This window comes from Sesamum indicum, linkage group LG11 (assembly GCF_026168435.1).
Source record: "Sesamum indicum cultivar Baizhima isolate 11 linkage group LG11, ASM2616843v1, whole genome shotgun sequence".
In the NCBI taxonomy this organism is placed as follows: Eukaryota; Viridiplantae; Streptophyta; class Magnoliopsida; order Lamiales; family Pedaliaceae; genus Sesamum; species Sesamum indicum.
The window spans coordinates 7,641,207-7,662,643 of record NC_142667.1 but is presented as its reverse complement, the minus strand read 5'-3'; the positions used below and the strand labels follow the sequence as shown (position 1 = coordinate 7,662,643).

Below are 21,437 nucleotides of genomic sequence, written 5' to 3'. Positions count from 1 at the left end.
ATGAGGTCTAAGGTTTTATAATTTTAGAGATTATGGGCTCGAGCCTTGCCTTTTGCGTGGGATGTTGTTTTTATTGAATAGTAGGTAATCAATTTATTTCAATTAACAATAGTTCATCACTCTTACTTTAAAAAAAAAAAAAAGTTTGGTAGAAATGGCAAATATATATTGTGATAAATATTATAATTAGCGGGTGGCACATTGGATGAGCGTGTGAAAAGAAAAAACGAATTAAATGAATAAGCACAATATTTTTTTGTATCTTAATAGAATTAAGATATAAATTTATACTATGGGCATAATTTAATTTAAAATTTTATTATTATACTTTTTGTTAAATTAAATAAAAAATTTGAAGTAAATAAATAATTGGCCAAACTTGACAAAACAAATTAATGTTAAATGTGTGAATAAAAAAAATATTGAGAAAATTAAAGAAAGTGACATCTTGAAGGTAAATAAATATATTTAAGGGTATTTTGGCAATAAAAATTTTAATGATTAAATTATAAATAGATAATATAAAAATTAACTAAAACCTAAACCGTATAACTTTATTAATAAATAATGACGTTTTACTAATCATTATTACACACTTTTTTGTACCCACTACAAGTCTAGAACTATTACGATTTTCTTGTTTTTTCCCACATTATTTGCGTCGAATTCCACATTTCTCCCCCCAGAAATCAGTTCAAATTTCAAGTCGCTCCATTCTCTCTTTCTTAATTAACTGATTCTCGCTCTTTAACAAATCAAGTTCCGGCTTCAAGCCCAAACGCGCCTCTGCCACGTCATCTTCTTTCCCATACCCGCCTTTTGTCCGGGCACGTGCTCGACCGCTATTTTCCGAAGCACTAGATACGGCAATTCCTTCGACAAAAACTCAGCCCACGAACCACCACCGCCGCCTTCCGCAGTCGCTACCGGAGGAAGAAACTTCATGCTCCACCCGAGCCTCACCACCGAATGATTTACTGGCACCGACGTTGTCGCTCGCATCTCCCCTTCAGTCAATACCCCATACGCACGAGAAAACAACTGATTCCAAGTCAGTCTCTCTTCCGAGACGACAACATTTTCAACCGCCAGAGACTCATAATTCTCAGAAGACAGATTCAACTGCGGACTTTCGACAAGACTCCGAACAGAAAAATCCCCCGATCGAGGCTTAAACTGGAGAAGAAAGCTGGGCCGGCAATTATTACCGATGGAGTTGAATTCCGCGCTAATGGATATAGGCGACTCGGCAGGCGATCCGAACTTCCCGATGCCGGTTCTCAACGTCACCCCAAACTGGCGGCACGAATCGTTAGGCCTGTAGGAGAACCTCAGCAGCGGGCCGGAGCGAAACGCGGTGCTGAAACTGATGCAGAGCTCCTTGTAATCTCCAGCTTCGACCCTGGAGGAGAATGGGACGCCAAAAATGGTTAGTGGGATCTTGGCTTTGACAATCGGGTTTTTAGGGTCTTCACGGAGAGTGAGTGAGGCTTTCATTGCTCACGAGAAAGCAGGGAATTTTTTATTTCATGGAGTATTTTGATGTGATGAGATGAGATTTTAATGGAGGTATGGCGTGTTTAGGGTAGCTGGATTTAGCTTTCAGACTCTTTATTTCGGGAGCCACTGAGGACTGTTTGGACACTAAAAATTTGTTTGGAAAGGATCAATGAAGTTGGTTTAATCTACGTCACTACGTGTACCTTCTACCATCTCATTTTGTGTTGGAATGTCATGAATTGACTGGCTTTGTCGAGAAATAACAGTAGATAATTTATGTAATTATTTCATAAATAAATTTTGTATATAATTAAGTAATTATGTGTATATAAATATAAAATCATATAGACACATAATTGTGGATTGAATTAACTTTAGCAGCGGAAGTAGTTGAATCATGTATTCGAATCTTTTTCGTCTGCAAGCTCATGCTTTTGATTGAATCACGAACACATTGTCTTTCTTGTTGATTTGAGATCACATTACGAGCATCTTCAATACTTCACCTCGTTGGATCTTGCTCTTACATTGTGGAAATCACGAACACGCCTTGCTCGCGTCGGTGGATTAGTATCAGAGTAACCCACTCATTTACACCTCTCAAATCCAAGGAATCTATGGTGATGCTCCAACAAAGAACATAGAGAGAAAAATTAGAGAAAATAAATTTGGAGAGAGTATTGTGATCAATTCATTTCTAACACATTTGTGTTTTTGTGTGTTCTAATTTGATCATAACTATGTATTCTATTTATAGGTGTACACAACATTATCTCTAAGAGGAGTCTATATCTCAATATATAATTCGAAGACTACAAACTCTATGTCACTTAGGTCTATCCCGAAGGAGTCTTTATTCCAAGTATTTGAAAGTCTCAATCATTATCTCAAATATGGATGCATATTGCGTCTCGGGTCCACTAACCTGACACACTAATCAACATCTCCTACTGATACATATTTGATTCAATCTCTATGATACTCATCATCTTAACTTCTCAATCCCACGTTCATCCCTTCATAGGAAATGAGGCGTGCGATAAAGAACAATGAGGAGAGTTATATTAAGTCATCACCTAACTAACATAATCAGGCTTGATCATTCAAAGCCTAGTCCATTGAAGTCCAAGCCCAAGACCCGATTTGATCTTGTCTAGGTCCAAAGAGAAAATGGTTTCTCATGGAAGAGGAGGGTGAAAAAATCGGTATGGTCCGGAAATGCGGCGAAGCGTGAAATAAAAAAAAATTAAAATAGTTCAAAGGGACGTTCCTTTTGTAACATGTGGCTAAGACATGTCAAGACATGTGGCTAGGGATGAAACAAAAGGCACAAAAATATAACATGAAACTTTACCTTTTGTTTCTTTATATGAGCATCAACGTGCATTATTTCCCTTTTCGTTCGTCTTCCATTCACTTTAGGATCCAAATTAGAATCCCTCTAATTTGTCCACACCACACTATGGAATAGATATAGTTCTTTTCCTATTGCTATATAGAACAAAGAACAAGAAGAAAAATAACTCCAAACAAACATTATTGTTTAGTACTTTTGGATTGTTTTATGTTCTAACTTGAATCAAATTCTATATAGAACAAAAGTAGAATATTCTGAGAGAGAAATGGGAGCAAATTTCGTGGCTCATCATAGGTTATGTTGGATATGTTTGTAGTTTTGTATATTACATATAATTAAATTCAAAATTCAAGTTTACCAACAGATTTTCATCCACTGACTTAACACGACTCGAATGGAAAAAGCCAAACTTTTGTTTCCACTTCATCTTCAAATTGTCCAGCGCCTGAATGGAGGCGTGATCGCTATTATCAATCACTTTGTGCGCCAAAGTGAGAAATTCCTCAATGTTGAATTGTAACCGGATGTGTTCCAATGAACCCGTCGCATGCGAGCGTCCGTCCTCCTCTGTTCGCGCTGTTCGAGCATGATCACCGCCATTCTCGTTGCTGACACTATCATCGTTTCTCCTTCCTCCTCAATGACGTCTTCTGCCATCTCCGCCGTATCACCATCATCACCGCCGACGGAAGTTAGGGGTTTAGTGTGTGTCGTGAGGTGTGGTAGTGGGTGTGAGAGAAGAGAGATTTTTGAGAAAATCCATAATTCTTGATAACCACAGTTTTAGGGGTTCCCAATTCTTCAGCCCAACATCAACAGATCTACGCCGCTGTGATTCCGATGATTTTTGCTACAGTTGGATGTCTTTCTGATTGATTAAGACCCAATTCCTCTTCCCCCTTTGTATAACTAAAAGAATCATGGAGTAAGCTTTATTAACTGTAGGAATCGGATCCATCTAGGGGTGTAAATGAGTCGAGCTCAACTTTTTTGGTGAGCTCGAGCTCGAACTTGGTATAATTTTTTAATTATTATTATTATTAGATTAAATTATGTGATTGAATCACCAAATTTTTATATAAATTTATAAGTTATAAAATAGATTGCGTAATGTATACTATGTTATAAATATATCAAAATATAATATAAAATTTTAATTTATTGTTATAAATATAAACTACTAATTAGTTTAGTAGTAATATAATTAGTAAAATATACTAAAAAGCAAATTCATACTGAATAATTTAAAATTGTAGAAAAGTATCCATTATCTGGAATAATGCAATTGAAATACATAAAATATTTTATAGTTGAGATTAATATATGTTCACAATCTGCAATAAATTTATATATTTATAAATGTTATATTGTTGAACAACATGGGTTAATCGGGCTATCAAAATTCAGATCAAACCGTTAGATATAATCAAACTTTACAAAAAAATACATTTGGTAAAGTTATAAACTTATTGGATATATGGATGTCGAGATATCATATTTGGAACATAAGAGTAATCATTCAAAATAGTGTGTCATTGAATCAGACTATGTGATTTTAAATCATACCGTCTGATATGATCTAATGAACACAGTCTTATATATATATATATTTAAATTTAATATGAATCGGGTGTTCGAATTTTAAGATATCGTAATTATTATTTAAATTTTTTGATCTCATTATATATATTAAAATAATAATAAAAATAATTAAAATTATTCAACCATCATCATCATTATTATTATTATCATGATTTTTAGATTAATTCTTAGGAATCATTAAATTTCGACATAAATTTATAAGTAATAAAATAGATTGCATAATGCCTAGTATGTATCTTGATATAAATATAAAAATAAAAAAAATATATAAAAAATAATCATAAGTGAATTACTTGTCAATTTAAAAAAGTATAACACAATACAAATATATATTAAAATATAACGTAAAGTTTATATGTGTCATATTAAAAGTAATTTTAATTATAAAAAATATTATAATTTACTAAGTTGTTGATTGAATTTATTTTTGTATAAAGATTAAATGTATAAACAAAAATATCATAATTTATTATTATCCAAAATAAAATATATGATATTGATTAATAATTATAATATATAATCAATTTTGAGTTTGAATAGGAAATTAAATATATAAAAATTTTAACTACTCGCTAGCTTTCCGAGCTGGCTCGACTCGTCTGCCACCCCTAGATCCGTCACCAACATTTGAGTCATCATCATGCTACATATCTTTCTCTCTTTGGTTGCATATATGTGTGTGTATATCTATATATATATATTAGTGATTATAGCATGTCGTCTTTGCGTGCATATAATAAATAATTATTTACGCTTTAAAATAGATTATATATAAGAATAAGATATATAAATCAACACATCACATTTAAAAAAATAAATAAATAAAATAAAATAAATTTAGAGATATTATCGACACAACTATAAAATTGGTGAATGAAATTTTCATATTAGTATAGATAATATAAATGGGTAGAAAAATTTGAGAGGAGGTGGCTGAAAAAATACATAAGGATATTTTTTATAAAGTAACCCTTATTTATGAGTGAAAATGAGGTTTTCTTTTTATATACTATAGACATAGATAAAGATATATAAATACAGTACGTACTAGAATGAATTCATAATTAAAAATATAACTTTTCAATTTTAGAACAACCAATAGGAAAATTCATTATATTAAAAAAATTCAAAATTTTGAAAATTAAAATTTAGTCAAAATTGATCTATTTAAAATTTATAGGCCCCATGCTACCTTGGTAATTAAATTTTTGTGCAGTGCTGCTTTAAAAAATGTAACTAAGTTCTCAAATTCATCCATCAAACATTTCCTATTAGTTTAAATATTTTCAAAATGGTCCTAAATTCCCTCAAAAATCACAGCCTTCAAACTCTCAGCATATACTGCACATCTTTTGGCTAATTTCGAAATAGATACATTTTTGTGAAAAAACCACAAAAATATACTCAAGCGATGTCCAAGATTAACAGTCTAGATAGCTTCTTTAGGAAGGAACTTAAACAAAATAAACATGTTTCGATATATTTGGCCGAACTTAATCAATTATAAAATAAGTGTAATACACTTATCATGTGATTAATTATTTTTTTTCTGAAAGCCAAGCCCAGTATGCATGTTCAGTGGTGATGAGGGTAATTCCGGAAAAAACCAATATATCCTCCTGAAAAAGGGTAAAAAGGACTTCACGCCTTGAAGGTATTTGACCAAGAGTCAACCTCTTGAGGGTTACGTATTTATGGCATAATTAATGCCTATAACCTCGGACACTTAGCACCATTTGCGTAAAGTGGAGAGTAGACATGAAGACGTGAAAGAGCATGTTAGTAGGACGTGGGGGCAATTAACATAAAAGGGAGAAAATCCTAAGGAGTGAGGTAATTTTTGTCTTCTTTTTATTTGGGATAATTGAGACAGAGATGGGGGTTTTTTTTCTGTGAATATTAATCTTTATGAAAACTGACTTGAGCGTCGGAGTATCTTCGCCGGGACTCTTCCCGGCTAAGTAACGTTTGTTTCTCATTTTCAGAATATCGGTGGTCGGGAACAGAAGGTAGAGAACAGGCTTGGAGAAGTGAGCTGCGATTTCGAGCCGGATCATTTTGGCGCCGTCTGTGGGAACGTTAGGTGACGAAGAGACGTTCTAAGGAGCATATGCCGGAAATGGAGACTCCGGCGGAAGACCGAGAACAAATTGCACACTTGTCACGGCGAGAAATGGAAACTCCGGTGACTGACCGGGAATTAGCTGTACACTTGACCCGACGAGAACTGCAGCAGATGATGGAAGAAGCCGGTAGAAATGCCCTTGTAGCATACGAAAGGAGAACAGCTACTCCGCTTGAAAAAGAAGTAGCGGGAAAAAGGTTGTTCCAGGAAGGAGACGAAGGGCGCGATCTCGAGGGAATGAGTAAACAGGGAGCGAATAAGAAAGGCCATCCGCCTTCGGAGGTCGGGTCCAGTAGTAGGGCTCTAAGTCGTCCAAGGGAACCAGCTATATCTCGAGCTGAGGTAGACAACGTTAGTAAACAGATAGCTTTGCTGGGAAAGCAAATTGATGAACTCAAGAAGCGGGGGGAGATAGTAGCACACAATCGTAACTCACCTTTTGCTAATCGGATACTTATCGAAACGCCTAATCCGAGTTTTAGGATGCCAGATCTCCCAAAATACGATGGAACACGAGATCCCCAAGAACATCTAGCCGCCTTCGATATGGTAATGAATTTATATGGGCAGTCAAGTTCCATAGTTGCTAAATTGTTTGTTACCACATTGACAGGAAAGGCTCAAGAGTGGTTCACGAATTTACCCCCAGGCAGCATAGAGTCGTACGAGCAATTGGTACAAAAATTTGCATTCCACTTCGCAAGTAAGAGAAAGCAAAAAAGATCGGCCACGCATTTATTCACTATTCGGCAGGGAGAGAATGAAAGTTTGAAAAGTTTTATGGGACGCTTTAATAACGAAACGTTGGAGGTGCAGGATCTCAGGATAGATATGATGACTAGTATCCTTATCCACGGGTTGAAGAAAGGGATTTTTGCATCTGCTTTGGCAAGGGACCCGCCAATAGATACAGAGCAGTTGATGGCGATGGCGCAGAAATACATTGACGAAGAGGAGATGAACGCAATGAAGGATTAGGAATGGAGAGTTGCATCAGAACGAGCGAGAGATGGAAGATTCGGTAGAGATCGTGATGTGCGACCTAAAAGGGAGAAAGAAAAGGAACCACCTTACCAGTCGAAATACAGTAAGTATACCCCTTTAAATATGACTAGGGCCAAAGCTCTCATGTTGGTGGAAAAAGATAATGTATTGATATGGCCGAAGCACACAAGGATTACTCCAGCTAAGAGGTATTCGAACAAATACTGTCGGTTCCACCGAGAGAAAGGACATGATACAGAGGAGTGCTACCAGTTGAAGGACGAAATAGAGCGGTTGGTTCGACAGGGGTATTTCAGGAGACAGAACCTTCATAATTTTGAAGAAAGGAGATGTGATCGAAGAGGTAGGTCGAGAAGCAGGGATCGCAGGCCAAATTGGGCAACTGAACGAGAGAACCAGACGGTAGGAGAAAATGCGCCTGTGAAAGGCATCATCCATACTATCGCAGGGGGATCAGTGGGATGGTCGAGAAGAGCTAGGAGGAGATTTGAAAGAGAGAGTAGGTTGGAGCGACGTAAGCAAGGGGTAAATATGACGGGCAACCCCGAGATCGTGTTCGGAGATCGAGATGTAGGTGCAAGGATCGTGACAGATAATGATCCAATGGTGATAAGGATGGATATAGCAAATTTCACGGTCCATAAGGTTTTGATAGACAATGGGAGTTCGGCAGATATAATTTTCAAAGAAGTGCTGAATAAGATGGGGCTTGATAATGTAAGGATGGAACCAGCGAGTACTACGTTGGTCGGGTTTGGAGGAGGCGAGGTTGCATCGCTGGGGACGGTGGATTTACCCGCATCCCTGGGAGAAGAGCCAAAGCGTAGAACGTTAATGGTAAAATTTTTAGTTGTTGATATGCCTTTTGCTTATAACGTTATCCTGGGGAGACCCGGACTTAATTCTTTCAGGGCGGTAGTGTCAACATACCACCTCAAGATAAAGTTCCCTACTCAGTCCGGGATAGGGGAAGTCGTGTGCGACCAGATTGAAGCTAAAAGGTGTTATAACTTGTCCTTGGGAAAGGGTGAGAAGAAAGAAAAGAGAAAAATATAGGGAGCAAAGAAAGAAGAGTGGCAAACATTGAAGGCGGGAAGGTTAGAGCCCGTTGGACACAAAGAGGTGGAGTTGATACAAAGAGATCCGTCGAAGACCACCAAGATAGGGCCCAATCTAGGGCAGTTTGAGGGTGTCATGATCGCCTTCCTAAGAAGTAATGTTGATATGTTCGCATGGGACCCATCAGATTTTCAAGGTATAAACCCGGAGGTGATAGTACACAGGTTGAATGTTGACCCTTCAGTGCGACCTGTCCAACAGAAGAAGCGAACTTTCGGAGGTGAGAAAAATACCATCATTGAGGGAGAGGTAAATAAGCTGCTTAGAGCAGGTTATGTGTCCGAGGTTCAATACACGGATTGGTTAGCTAATGTGGTGTTGGTACCGAAATCGGGTAGTAAATGGAGAATGTGCACAGATTTCACAGATCTCAATAAGGCCTGCCCAAAAGATCCCTATCCGTTGCCTAGGATTGATGTCCTAGTGGATTCAATGGCGGGATATAAAATTTTCTCTATGATGGATGCGTATCAAGGGTATCATCAAATTTATATGGCAACGGAAGATCGAATAAAGACCTCTTTTGTGACTGATCGTGGTATTTTTTGTTATAATGTTATGCCTTTTGGATTGAAAAATGCAGGGGCAACATACCAGAGGTTGGTGAACAAGATGTTTACTCAGCAAATTGGGAAGAACATGGAGGTGTATGTGGATGACATGCTGGTTAAGAGTCATAAGCCCGACGAACACTTAGAGCATTTGAAGATAACTTTTGCGATCATGAGAGAACATGGGATGAAACTCAATCCCAATAAATGTACGTTCGGTGTTGCTGGAGGGAAATTTCTAGGCTACATGGTCAGCGAGAGGGGAATAGAAGCAAACCCTGAGAAGATAGAGGCCATATTGAACCTAAAATCACCCACGTCCATCAAAGAGGTCCAGAAATTGACAGGTAGGATCGCCTCTCTTAATCGCTTTATTTCTAGATCTGCATATCGCAATTTACATTTCTTTAAAATATTGAGAAAAGTGAAAGGATTTGACTGGACCGAGGAATGCGAGCGAGCCTTCTAGGAATTAAAGAGTTACTTGAGGTCGCCGCCTCTTTTGGCAAATCCTAAAGAAGGGGATATATTGTACCTCTATCTAGCTATTTCGAATAATGCGGTTAGCTCGGTATTGGTAAAAGAAAAGGGAAAGATTCAGAACCCTGTATATTATGTGAGTAAAATGTTACAAGGGGCGGAGACCAGATATGCTGAGATCGAAAAATTGGCACTAGCTGTGGTCGTGACTGCCAGGAAATTGAGACCATATTTCCAGGCGCATCAGATAGTAGTAAGGACGAATCAGCCCCTCAGAAATATCCTCACGCGGCCAGAAGCTTCAGGTAGAATGATTAAGTGGGCAGTCGAACTGGGAGAGTTCGACATTACCTATCTGAGTCGAACAGCAGAAAAAGCTCAGATTTTAGCTAACTTTGTGATAGAAATATCCGGCGCCCCAGAGGATCCAGGAACATGGATGTTGCACGTGGATGGATCCTTTAATTCTAGCAATGGAGGAGCAGGTATACTGATCGAGGGACCCGGAGGTATTGAGATTGAGTCGTTGTTCGATTATCTTTCCCTACTACAAATAATGAAGCCGAGTATGAAGCCCTGCTCTTGGGTCTGGAACTAGCACTTGAAGCTGGAGCGCAGGTCCTTGAAGTCTACACAGATTCGCAGCTAGTCGCTATGCAGATTGAGGGAGCGTATGAAACCAAGGAAAAGTCTATGACGGAGTATTGGAAGAGATCAAAAGAATGGATGCAGAAATTCTCCAAATGCACTATCCAGCAAATTCCGAGAAGTGAAAATGAAAGAGCCGACGCTTTATCAAAGCTAGGGGCTACATTAGCAGGGATAAAGGACAGGAAAATCACGGTGATGATAAAGGAACGATCAGCGATCTCAGAAGGGATGGAAACTAACGTGGTAACTTCAAAATGCCCATGGATAGAAGATATCACAGCGTACCTTAAAGAAGGGGTCTTACCTGCTAACCTTGGGCATGCTCGACGCATAAAGTTTAAAGCTCCGAGATTTGCGTTAGTAGGGACTCAGTTATATAAAAGAACAATAGAAGGACCTCTTCTCAAATGTTTGGATGATCCACAAGCTAGGTACGTTCTGCGGGAAATTCATGAAGGTAGCTGTGGGAACCATTCGGGGGCCAGATTGTTGGCCCAGAAGGTAACTCGATAGGGGTATTTTTGGCCGACGCTGATGAAGGATTGCAAGGACTTCGTACGAAGGTGTGAGAAATGCCAGAAATTTGCCTCACAGATTCACACGCATGCAGTACCAATGACCCCTGTTTCAGTTACGTGCCCATTCGACCAATGGGGTATAGACATACTGGGACCTTTCCCTCCAGCTCAAGCTCAAAAGAAGTTTGTCATAGTAGCAGTGGAGTACTTTTCTAAATGGGTGGAGGCGGAGGCTGTCTCATAAATCACCGAAAGAGAAGCTATAAATTTTATATGGAATAACATAGTGTGCAGGTTTGGAATACCCAGGGTGTTGATATCCGATAACGGGACACAGTTCCAAGGTAGAAAGATAGCTGCGTGGCTCCAGGAATTGAAGATACAACAAAACTTTACTGCGGTAGGACATCCCCAATCGAATGGTCAAACAGAGGTAACGAACAGAACTATATTGCAGCATTTGAAGGCCAGGTTGAGTTCAAAGAAAGAATGGAGTGATGAGCTCCCGGGAGTACTATGGGCTTACAGAACGACTCCTCGAACTTCAACAGGTGAAACTCCCTTTTCTTTAATTTATGGTTCTGAAGCTGTAATTCCTGCAGAGATAGGTGAAGAATCGCAGAGGATTGTAAGCTTCGACCCCGAGAGGAATGGAGGACAACGAGCATTCGACCTGGATATAGTGGAAGAGAAAAGAGATGCAGCGCGAGTAAGGATGCTACACCATAAAAGTCTGATGCTGAGAGGTCATAGCAAGAATTTAAAACCCAGATCGTTGCAGGTGGGAGACTTGGTATTAAGAAAGGTGGAGGTTTCAAAGCATGTTGGGAAGCTCGATCCCAATTGGGAGGGACCTTTCAAAGTCATTGAGATCATCGGAAAAGGGACTTATAAGTTACAAGATACTCAAGGTAATGAAGTAACACGACCGTGGAACATACAGAATCTTAAAAGATTCTATCTTTAGAATATCCTTAGAAGGGTGCCTGAGAAAGGATAGTTAATTAAAGGATATCAGCTACGGGATAGAATAATCTGTGAAAGATTATGAACGTATAGTCTGTAGAAGACCGATATATGTTGTAACCTGTGAAAGGTTAGAATATGGCCTGGAAAAGGCAAATAAAGTTCTTTTCTTTATCTGTGAAAGATTAATTAAAGTTCTAGGAATTTCAAAAAATAGTTCTTCTATGGTTTATACGAGTAAATTATATGAAAGATGTAGATTGAATTTGTGAAAGATCAATTATCACGATCACAAGCGATAAGTTCAGAAGAAGGAAAGTTAAACAAAATAGCAAAAGACTCCAAGAACTGAGTTACATATCTTCAATCTCGCTTAAAAGAACAGAAAATTCATCATTGTCAGGAGCGGGGGAGTCATCTTCATCTGGCAGAGGTTGGAGGTTGGCATCGAGGCAAGGATTGAGGCGAGAAACATCAAAACCAGGAGCAAAGCCATGGAGAAGAGTAGCTTGAGACTTACATCGATCAAATCCTTGCATCAGGTAGTCGGCTGCCTTAATTTCAACGGCTGTGTCAAAAGTGGAGGTTTTCAGAAAATCCCGGACACCGTTAAGGCGAGTTTCACGAACCTGCTGTGCGAACTCTTCGGATTTAAGAAAGGATTCGCGACCTTCAATGGCCCCTGCAATTTTTCCCGCTGCATGGCCAGCCTCAAAACCTCTCTTCTCCCCGATTGTAGCTGCTTTTTCTGCCTCAGAAGCCATCTGAGTCTCCAGCTCTTTAATGCGGGCTTCCATCAACGACCTCGACCTCAACCCTTCTTCTTCTTTGGCATTGAAGGCAATAATTTGAGCTCTCAACTCTCGATTTGTTCGATCAGCTAGGAGATGGTTTTGGCGAAAACCAGCACATTTTAGAGTTAAGCCTCGTATGAAGTTAGCCGTCTAGCAAGAAAAAGTAAGCGTCAGAAAAGGGTAAAGTATAGAGAAAGAAGCAAAAGAAGAGATACCTGAATTAGGGAATGAGCACAGTGCTCTTCCATTCTGGTGAAGGGGGTATGTAAAAGAGCAGCTTGGTCACAAGGGAGGCAGCTCGCATCGTACAGCTCCCAAGAATCTGCCAGTCTAGAACCCATTTCTCACCTTCCAATTGAGCTATAGGATGATCTGGGCCACGTAGGTCTAACCTGGCGGTCCTCCAACACTCCGTGATACTCCGCAGCATGTTCATATCCCTTTCTTCTTCCAGCCTAGTCTCCTCAGAGGGTAATCCCTCCTCACCAGATTGAGACCGTGTTCTAATCGAGTTGGGTCGAAGGGGGGACTTACCACGAGATTTCCGCTTTCTCGAAGTTTCAGCAAGATCTTCTTCATTCAGGGGGCGATCTTGCGACCTTGCACTAATTGAAGGGATCACGGATTGAGGCTGACGAAAACTCCTTGATTGGGTCTCTTCGCTACCAACTTCGGTAGGAGTGGGCTCAGGGGCTTGGGGAATGTCAGCATCGGGTGTTGAGGACGCCACAGGGGTAGGCTGAAGAGAGGAGGCAGGGGGTGCAGTAGCTCGAGCACGAGCACGAGCTTCTAATTGGGCTCGAAGACGCCGATTAATGCGAGCTTGACTCACCATGCTCACTGCAAATAGAGAAGGATTCAGTTAAAAAGTTGCCACACCAGACGAAATAAGATGTGAGAAATTGTATCACCTAAGGAACCCTCCACCTGGAGGGGAGCAGGAGTTAAGTGAGCAAGCCAGAGGATCTCTTCTACTAAAATCTTCTTTGGATTATACCGATAGGTGGTAATGCTGCTTATTTGGTCCCTATCTAAGCCCTTACTATCGATCACAGGGGTAGGTTTATCTACCTTCCAATCAAGAGAAAAGGGCCACTCGCGACCAGGAGGAGTTTTGACAAAGATGAATTTTGTCTTCCAAGGACCAACATTGGAAGCAAGGGGATCAAGAAACCTACACTCTTTGCGAGATGTTAGATAGAAAAAACCGGCATCCCCGGATCGCGCGGAAGTCGTAAAGGAGTACAGTGACCAAAAGTTTTCGAAACTTGGTTCAAACCTATGTACTCGCATGATAATGACGAAAAGGATAATATGCCGAATAGAATTGGGCGACAATTGCATAGGGCATAAATTTAGGCGGCGCAAAATATGGGCTACGCAAGGAGCCAAGGGAAAACGCAATCCTGCTTCAAAATGTTGAAAGGAAAAAGAACAGAAGCCGGGAGGAGGCTGGTGCCTACGGTCGGTAGGTCGAAGAATAATTATTTCATAGTTAGAGGGGATAAAAAACTTGTCCCTTATATTTTGGATTTGTAACCTTACAATATCCCCATCCAAGGGTTTCGCTGCAACGTAGATTGGGAATACTCAGGTGCAGGGACTTCGTTAGAATTAGACCTATTCGAGGGAGTAGGGGGGCGAGATCTATGTCTAGAAGGCACTAAATCTCTAAGAAGTATATTGGATGGAGTGGAAGAAGAAACAGCAGCGGAATTAGACCCTATGTCAAAAGTATTAGGAGAAGACATGGTACCTGTCAATGGAGGTGAGGATCGAAGGTTGACGAAGAAGCAACTGGAGAGAACAACTGGAGATTAAATTCTTCAATGCAGCGGCGTCGAGGAGTATAGGTGGGAGGAGAAGGACAATTTGAAATGAATTTGTATATACATCACAAGGAAGGCGGTTTCAAATTCGTCCGTTGTCCAATCAACAAGCGACATCTGTACTGCAAAAAGATATAAATCGCAGAATAGGGCGATGAGCGACACGTGTAAGCTCGAAAACACTCCGAGATCACCAGCCCAACAGTCGGATGAGACTTTTCGACTTCTAGAGTGATGTCACTCGAAAAGTGGGGGAGTAATGATGAGGGTAATTCCGGAAAAGACCAATATATCCTCCTGAAGAAGGGTAAAAAGGACTTCACGCCTTGAAGGTATTTGACCAAGAGTCAACCCCTTGAGGGTTACGTATTTATGGCATAATTAATGCCTATAACCTCGGACACTTAGCACCATTTGCGTAAAGTGGAGAGTAGACATGAAGACGTGAAAGAGCATGTTAGTAGGACGTGGGGGCAATTAACATAAAAGGGAGAAAATCCTAAGGAGTGAGGTAATTTTTGTCTTCTTTTTATTTGGGATAATTGAGACAGAGATGAGATTTTTTTTTCTGTGAATATTAATCTTTATGAAAACTGACTTGAGCGTCGGAGTATCTTCGTCGGGACTCTTCCCGGCTAAGTAACGTTTGTTTCTCATTTTCAGAATATCGGTGGTCGGGAACAGAAGGTAGATAACAGGCTTGGAGAAGTGAGCTGCGATTTCGAGCCGGATCAAGTGGGAATTACAACAAACAATAGAGCAGAACCCTTAGCACTTTGGTTCGGACTATGCCTTGCGAAAGATCTCGACATTCAAAATTTAATTACTGAGACTGATTCCATGTATATTTCGCCTCTTTTCGGTACAAGAATCATAACATTTAGCCATGGCTAATTATCATAGTTAATAATAAATTAATGTAGCAAATAGTCATTAACCATGCCCATACAATGATTGTTGGTCGTGATTTTTGTTGGGATGGCTAATAAAACATTTATCATGGATAAAAATCATGACAAATATCTTTACCATTGTTCTTTATGTGGCAAATAATTTTTTCATAGTGAAAAAACTATTTTTTTGCATCGATTTTATTTATCGTGGTTAATAATAAGTATTTACCATAGCAAATAGTAATTTTTTTTTTTTAGTGTTCAATGTATATTACCAATAGCATGAACAACCTGCATCAGCAACATCCAACAGGTTTGGGGAATCTTCTTCTAATTAACTTGTCTGAAATTGCTGGTTCAAATCTAGCCTGCAAATATACTAGCTAACTATAATATTACTTCGGATATAAAGCAAGTTTTTGACTACTATCCAAGCTTCTTCAAATATTTGTAATCCAACGATAAAGTTTCTATGTACATTAAATCTAAGTAGCAACATGGAGAAGGAAAAACATCACCAAATGTGGCATATCCAGTATTGTTGGCTTCCTATGTCTATTACATATGGCGGGAACGTAACCTTCGGCGATTTGAACAGACGAATCGGACGGCTGATTCGCTCGCCCTTCTTATTGTAAAGGATGTTTGGCGGAGGATACTTAGTGCTGCATTACCTCCCTCTGTTAGTTCTTGTGCGTTTTATAAAACATAGTGTATCTCTTGGCTTGTCGAGGGAGAGCCCACACGTTAAATATTGTTGTACTGTATGACTCTACCATTTACTTAATGAAATTTACATTTAAATAAAAAATAAAAAATCTTTGTAGTAAATTTTGTATTATCAAGTTCCTTTCTATGTTAAAAACAAAAAACATTATAGACACATGTATAAAGATTACGTCATCAATTTTATCTAAAAAAAAATTTATACGCCTGACATATATATATAAAATGAAATAAAAATTAGGATAGAAAATTAACCCACTATGAAAATCATGCATAAAACTCTGATCACTAAACTCGTCTAGAAATTTCTCTTACAAGGGAGAATGGCCAGCAATAAATCCATCCCACACAAGTACGAGGTAAGTGGTTTTAGTGCAAAACTTGGTACTAATATTGCTGATTATTAGTCAAAGAATATGATTCTCTACGAAGACTGCTAACAGCTTTATTCATTCCCGACAAGCAGAAGTCTTAACTATTTTGTTTCAACTGGCACTGGATCATTGTCTGAAGCTGCTTTGCCTGTTCCTCAATCCTCATCTGCAACTTCTTTTGACTCTAAAATTAGAAACAAAACATGAAACTGTAACCATACGTTGAGTGAAAACGGCAAGAAAAAGACTATGTGATGTCCGAACCTCTAATTGTTCGTATAGACGATGTTGGACGTCCATCTGCAGCCGCAAAGCTTCCACGATTTGCAAACCCCTGCGGACGGATGAATGTCAGTGCCGAGAAAGTGGTTTTACAAAGACAAAAACAACGAGCAGGACGTTTAACGCTTACGTTTTTGGACCGAGCTGCTCGGAGTTTCCTGCATTATGCACAAATAAGTCAGTTTTGAAGTGGTAACAACCTAAAAGTAGACCATATACCTATATTTGTGATACTCGAGCCCACAACCTCTTGGTTGTGAGGGCTCAAGTTCTTATTATTAAGATAGAATTTCCGTAAGGTTATAGCATACGTACAATCTCCCGTCAAACTATATAGGGTTAAATTCAAACTACCCTTGTAAAGATTTTTCGTACAGTTTTTGCTAATTATTACACAAAAAATGGACGTGAGAACTAACATCCATAAAATTTTCAACTTATGAAATGTAATATAAGAAAATCATAATAAATGATACTAAATAGAAAAGATCCTCGGATCAAAAATATGATTTTTGTCCTAATATTGTGTAATTACAAATTTGCTCCAAACAATATAAAACAACTAGCACAAGTTTAAGATTGTGTTAAGCTCGCTTTCAGGGGTGTTCATTCCATTATACTGTGTTAGTACTACTTAGAATTATTGCTTCTCATAATAAGACAAGAGACCAACAAAAAACTTAGTCACTATGTGAAAAAACAGAACACCATGTAATAAAAAGTACCACTAAACAATAAATAGAAAAGGGAAAAACCCTTTAAAACTACAGAAAAAGATGTTAAACAGAATTACGCACGCCCTCACTCCTACAAAGAGAGAACGCAAGCAACCCTCTTGTGATATCGCAAATGAGCAAATTATCCCCTTATAAAAAAATAAATAGCGATTTACCTTTCTGTATTTTTTAAAGTACAACAATTTACCACCCTATATTTTTTAAAATAAAGCAATTTACCTCCCAATATGAGGAGGTAAATTTACCTCCTCATATTTACCTCCCAATATGTGAAGCAATTTACCTCCTCATATTGGAGGTAAATTACTTCATTTTAAAAAGTATAGGGAAGTAAATTGCTATATTTTTTCCATATAGGGGTATGTGTTCATTTTCAATTTCACAGTAGGATAAATTGCTATTCACCCCTCCAACAAATGATGTAGATAAGCAGACTTATCACATAGTAAATTCAAGTGTTACCTTCTGTTACTTCTGCCATGAGTTGAGCGATACGATACTTCTGTGGAAAAGAAAAGAAAAAAGAAAAAGGAAAAATCTTCATGAATCTATAAAGGGCTAATCTACAATCAAGAACATGAACTCATGAGTAGTTTTTGGGACCTGTAAATGGCTTTTAACATGAAAAATGGTCAATCCATTACAGTTCATTAGCTTAAGGATTCCCTTTGGTGTTGCCTCTGCACTCAGCCAACAACACAAGTGCTTCATGTTAATTTATTTTCAATATTTTTGCGTCATTTTTTTTTTCGAGTAAATTACAGCTACCTCCTTTAAAATCTAACATAATTAAAAATACCTCTTGATTATTCGAAAAATTATAAATATCCCTTTACTTTTCTAACTCCCGTCTGAGAAGGAGCAATTTTGTTAGCTTTAGTTAAGTTTTCATTCAATTCTTGTGATAAACCACCCAAAATGCTCTTTTATATTATAAATTAAAATTTGTATATTATTTTAAAAAGTTATGGACTAATGTGCTCTATGGATTACTTATTTAACCCAATATCAGAATTCTTTCACATGTTTTTAAATGTTTCTTTTGGTAAATTCAATAAACGAGGGTAAAGTAGATCACATTTTAGTGGGCGTGCACAATTGTTTCTTATTTGAGAAAGTATTTGTAATTTTTTAAATAATGACTGGATATTTGTAATTATGTCAACTTTCAGGAAGGTAGCTGTAATTAATTAATTTCAATTTATGTACATATTTGTATTTGTTTTCATACTTACTTTTAGCACCTCCGAGACGATTGACGCTGTCGATAAATTTCTTGTGAAGCTCCTCAGTCCATCTAATCCGCGTTTTGTTCCTCGTCGCCTCTTTGTCAGACGCAACATTGCTAGAAGCAAATTCCAGTTGCTTCTCTTGTTGAACTTTGCTGCACTCGAAATTCCCAACCTGTCATCAAATCGTGCAAACGTCTGTTGGAACAAAAAGCTATGCAAACATAATTATATACGAGTTTTATGTGGTCTAGATAATAACATTCGTGTAACAATGATGTTTTAACTTAGCGGTCGTTTAATTTCAAATAAAAACAAAATGAAAGTGAAAGGGGGAGGGAAAATTTTATATATATTTAAATATATATATATATACATAGTGAATTATCCGTCTCCAACTTTGTATATATATATATTTTTAAAAAAAAATTAGTCTTTTGACTTTATTCAATATTAATTTTAATCCTGTAAATATGTCTCTTATTAATTTAGTCCTTTAATTTATAAAATTGATGAAATTTAGTCTGATTTAGAATTTTATATGTATTTTTCTGGTCAATTTTTGAATTTTAGCTGAAAATTGCACGCATGTCGTTTCATTGCTTAAGTGTTGAGTTATTTATCCACGTGTATTGCATCATGTACAATCACATAAGCCTGAAGTTGACTAGGGATTACTATAATTAAATAATATTAAATAGTTTTTTATATTACTTATAAATTTAAAAGAAGTAAATCAATTTTCTTAATTTTTTAAAATATTTTTTAACTTTCTTTAGAAACTTAGTTTTCTCTTAATTTTTTTAATTACTTTTAATTAAATTAATTAAAAATTAATCAACTTTTTTTATTTTGCTAAATTGCTGCGACGACTTGTCGTAACCCACCGTAGCGGAAGGCTTCCGCGGTCGCCCTTCTCAAACATGTCTTCCAATTCATGTAAAAAAGCCACATAGGATTAAGAACTCAAATAAATGTCCAATTGGTTTGCCATGTCATTTTTTCCATCCAAAAAATCAAAATTACACCCGTCGAAAGACTATTTTTCTCTCAATTTTGAAATTTAAAGGACTTAATAAAAAATAAAAATATTTACAGGACTAAAATTAATATAGAATAAAATTAAAGGACTAAAAACGTAATATTCTCTTCATTTTCTTTTTCCCCAAATGATCCAATTTCAAATGTTCTGCTCCTCATTATTTATTACAAACCTCTACCTTTACTTTTCAAATTTCAGTTTTTCCTAAACTTATTCAGTTTTCCAAAACTACAAATTTCTTCAGAAACTATATATAGAGAGAGATTGTTATAAGATATTATAAAATTATAACATAACCCTTGATAATAAAGTGTAGGGAAAAGTATTATTTTAGTCCGCTAAGTATGCCTAATTTTAATTTTAGTCCAAAAACTATGTTCATTTTTGTTTAGGTCCAGTAACTTACGAAATTGCTTACTTTTAGTCCTCTGACAGATTTTCGGACAATTTTACCCCTACGCAACTTTTGAAAGACAGTTTTAGTCCATATGCACTCATAGGGGTAAAATTGTCCGAAAATCTGCTAGAGGACTAAAAGTAAGCAATTTAATAAGTTACTGGACCTAAACAAAAATGGACATAGTTAACGGATTAAAATTAAAATTAGGCATACTTAGCGGACTAAAATAATACTTTTCCCTAAAGTGTACGTCAATTTTTTTTCCCTCTGTGTGAGCATAAAATAAAATAATTATGATGAATTGCAACAACATACTCACATCAGTATTTTTTTCAAAACTTAGGAGGGAAGATTGGATCAAATTTCTCGAGCTCGACTTATTTTGTTGAGATGGTAGGTGCTTCCATTCTTGGGTATCATCGTTTGTCGGTCCCCTCGGCTTCTCCCGCCACCTATTTCCTCGATTACCACAACGATGACAAGACTGAACAAGAGACTGTAAAGTGTCTCCGGATCCAAAGTTTTCATCATTGTCATCGTCCTCGTCTTCCGTAGGCGACAGGAACCCTACACCGTTGGAACCACAGTCAAGCCGCTCGCCGTCTGCGGCACCTGATGCTACAGTACATTAATTTCATAAATGACGTCAAGTCTGGTAATGAAAATGACAGGAAATTAAACACGAGTACCTGATAACAGTCCTAATGTCAACTGATCATGATCAGACTGATAATTGCAACCTTTCTGCGGCGAAAAACCCTTGGAGCAAAAGCTGTGCAGCTCAAAACAGGAACTGCTGAGAGATCCAAATCTCTGCTGGTTGTTCATTTTTGGACACTAAAATCCTAAATGTTTTGGGATAATATTGAAAAACAATGAAAAGAAATGAACAACATCATTAATATAGTTTGTGCAGAAAAGGACGAGAGAAGTGCAAGGAGGAGGAGATTGAACCAATGAGCACACTTGCAACAAGAAATGTCCACATTTTCATGACTTTTTGTGTTTTGTCCTTATTTTTAAGTAATAAAAATTCTTAACGAGGCTTAGTTGAGTTGGCGAAGTTGAGATTTCATAATTTTAAAGCTCATACATCCGAACTCCATAATATGTGTGGAATGTTGTTCAACAGCCATAGTAAGAGCCCGTTTGGTTGTGTTTTCAATGAGATTATTTTCAATTTTCACCATTTGGGTAGTTGGAATTTTGTTTGATCAAGACATTTTTATTGAGAATGCATTATTTTTTGAAATTATA

The 21,437-nt window shown here is 37.6% G+C and overlaps 3 protein-coding genes across 11 annotated transcripts; 1 reads left to right on the top strand and 2 right to left on the bottom strand.

The window, feature by feature from the left end:
• Positions 1–768: 768 nt before the first annotated feature.
• Positions 769–1,497, bottom strand: LOC105173780 (uncharacterized). Its single transcript, XM_011095659.1, has one exon. The coding sequence runs from the start codon at positions 1,495–1,497 to the stop codon at positions 769–771; it is 729 nt and encodes a 242-aa protein (XP_011093961.1).
• A 6,194-nt stretch (positions 1,498–7,691) lies between these two features.
• LOC105173779 (uncharacterized) lies at positions 7,692–8,645 on the top strand. Its single transcript, XM_011095658.1, has one exon. The coding sequence runs from the start codon at positions 7,692–7,694 to the stop codon at positions 8,643–8,645; it is 954 nt and encodes a 317-aa protein (XP_011093960.1).
• A 7,716-nt stretch (positions 8,646–16,361) lies between these two features.
• On the bottom strand, positions 16,362–21,105 carry LOC105173373 (uncharacterized). 9 transcript variants are annotated; one of them, XM_020697714.2, is made up of 8 exons: positions 20,870–21,105; positions 20,500–20,798; positions 18,745–18,913; positions 18,113–18,189; positions 17,972–18,011; positions 16,903–16,930; positions 16,755–16,824; positions 16,362–16,665 (listed from the first exon to the last, which is right to left on the bottom strand). In XM_020697714.2, exons 1-8 carry the CDS (start codon positions 21,006–21,008, stop codon positions 16,588–16,590), a joined length of 900 nt encoding a protein of 299 aa, XP_020553373.1. In that variant the 5' UTR covers positions 21,009–21,105; the 3' UTR covers positions 16,362–16,587. The 9 variants fall into 9 exon arrangements, with proteins under 9 accessions (XP_020553373.1, XP_011093384.2, XP_020553374.1 ...); XM_011095082.3 differs by having other exon boundaries at positions 16,362–16,656; positions 20,870–21,104; XM_020697715.2 differs by having other exon boundaries at positions 16,362–16,674; positions 20,500–20,783; positions 20,870–21,099.
• Positions 21,106–21,437: the final 332 nt, after the last annotated feature.